Source organism: Elephantulus edwardii, unplaced genomic scaffold, assembly GCF_000299155.1.
Source record: "Elephantulus edwardii isolate Elephantulus edwardi_28Jun2011 unplaced genomic scaffold, EleEdw1.0 scaffold00219, whole genome shotgun sequence".
Lineage (NCBI taxonomy): Eukaryota > Metazoa > Chordata > Mammalia > Macroscelidea > Macroscelididae > Elephantulus > Elephantulus edwardii.
This window is the reverse complement of record NW_006399969.1, coordinates 4,692,661-4,694,540: the sequence shown is the minus strand read 5'-3', so window position 1 is coordinate 4,694,540 and position 1,880 is coordinate 4,692,661. Positions and strand designations below refer to the sequence as shown.

The 1,880-nt window shown below is 45.1% G+C and overlaps 1 gene segment (V, D, J or C); it reads right to left on the bottom strand.

The window, feature by feature from the left end:
- Window positions 1-413: 413 nt before the first annotated feature.
- LOC102846466 lies at window positions 414-889 on the bottom strand. The segment is given in 2 exon segments: window positions 414-733; window positions 844-889. Coding segments are annotated over 2 exon segments (366 nt in total).
- Window positions 890-1,880: the final 991 nt, after the last annotated feature.

The window sequence follows — 1,880 nt, the reverse complement described above, 5'->3', positions numbered from 1 at the left end:
TTTTACAATGAATTTCCCACTCATTTTTGTCGTTGTATCAGTCTTCCAGAGCATCACCTGCCCTCTCTCCTGTGGTCTTTTTTTTTCCCTTTGTATTTTGTTCCTGTGTCTCTTAATGCAGTAATTGTATTACTGCCCTTAAAGGATGCAGTTGTGTTGTTTTTTTTTTTTCCCAGCAAGAGAAAGAAGAAGACTCTCTGTCCTCAGCCACTTTGCTTGAAATAAATTTAAGTGAGTGACTCTGGGAACAGAAGAGAGACCAGAGGCCCCACGGCAGGTGGTCCCATGATGGAGATGGGCCAGGGTGGCAGCTGCACAAGAACAAGCTGAAGCCACATACACACAAGAAGGCCTGACAGGAGTAGCTGACTGTGCAGATGAGAAAGGGGTTCTTGTCTCACTTCCCTGCAGGCCTAGAGCACTGTGTAAGCTCTCATACTATTGTCAATGGAGTAGCAGTAATAATTAGCCTCATCATCTGCCTGAAGCCCAGTGATGGTCAGTGAGGCCGAGTTGCCAGACTTGGAACCTGAGAATCTGTCTGGGATCCCTGAAGGTCTATTGTTATTACCATAGATGAGGAGTTTAGGAGATGTTCCTGGGATCTGTTGGTACCAGCTGGGATAGTAACTACCAATGTTGCTGCTGCTCCCAGTGCAGGAGAGGGTAACACTCTCACGCAGGTTCCCAGACATTGAGGATGGCTGAGTCAGCACAGACTGGGCCCAGGATCCTACAAGTGGAGAGACACAGAGATGGTAACCCTGGAGTCTAGCAGAAGGAGGAGAAAGCAGAACCCCAAATGTCTTTCCAGGACACCTTCCCCTGACCCCAATCCTTCACCTGTGAAGTGAGTGAGGAGGGAGAGTAGGAGAGGAGCCCAGGCCATGATGGAGATTTCCCTGAGTCCTGTCTTCTGGTGACCTCCTGCTGCTGCAGGACTTCCTCCTCTCTCCATCCCTTCTTCAAACTCTGAGGGAAGGGAGGGTCCATTCATGCAAATGAGTTTAATTTCAGTTTTCTGGGTCCTACCTTAGTCAAGCTCCTGCGCCTGTGGACAGCCAGAGAGGTAGGACACTGTTGTTCTGTGTAGTTTCGGTGGGTGTGGAAGGTCACAGCTGAGAGGACCAGGCTGGCCAGGGTCCTGCTTCCCAGCTGTGATCAGCCACAGTTGCCTCAGGAAGGGGTCATGAGTGCCCCCTGCTGCCCAGACTCTAACACAGCTGTGATGTGGTATGGAGATGAGAGGCCCTCAGAGACAGCTTCTGCCTCTCCACTACTCAACCCACTGCTCTGCCTACTGCTCTTCAGACCAGTTCCGGCCATTCTTTTATGTGATGTCCTCAGTAGCTCAGGGCAATCTATTTTAACTATTGAGTGTCCTAAGCACTGCATCTGTTCATGGCTTCAGTGAATCTACATGAAGTCATGACTGAAGAGAAGCTTCTCCTAAAATTCTTATTCTTAGGGAGGAAGGAAATGATGCAACAATGAATGAACATTTTTCTTTTTTAAAAAAAGTAAACTGGGGGTATAGGGAGAAAAATGTAAAACAATTATTAAATGAAAATTCACCTTTTCTGTAAACTTTTATTAAAATCACAATAAAAAAAGGAAAAAATAACAAACAAAAATTTCTTCTTATTTAATAAGATTGCAAGCAGCAATGTCATCCACTTATTAAACAACATGCCTCTGGAAACTCTATGAACTTTGATAAATGTCAATAGTTATAAAAAGGCTTCAGGCTTTTTGTTCATAGGGTCACTATGAATCGTACTCGACTCGATGGAATCAACAAGAAAATTGAATAATACAGTAAAGGATGATGTGATTATACTCTTTGAAAACATCATAGAGGGTCACTTATAAGTCTGTTC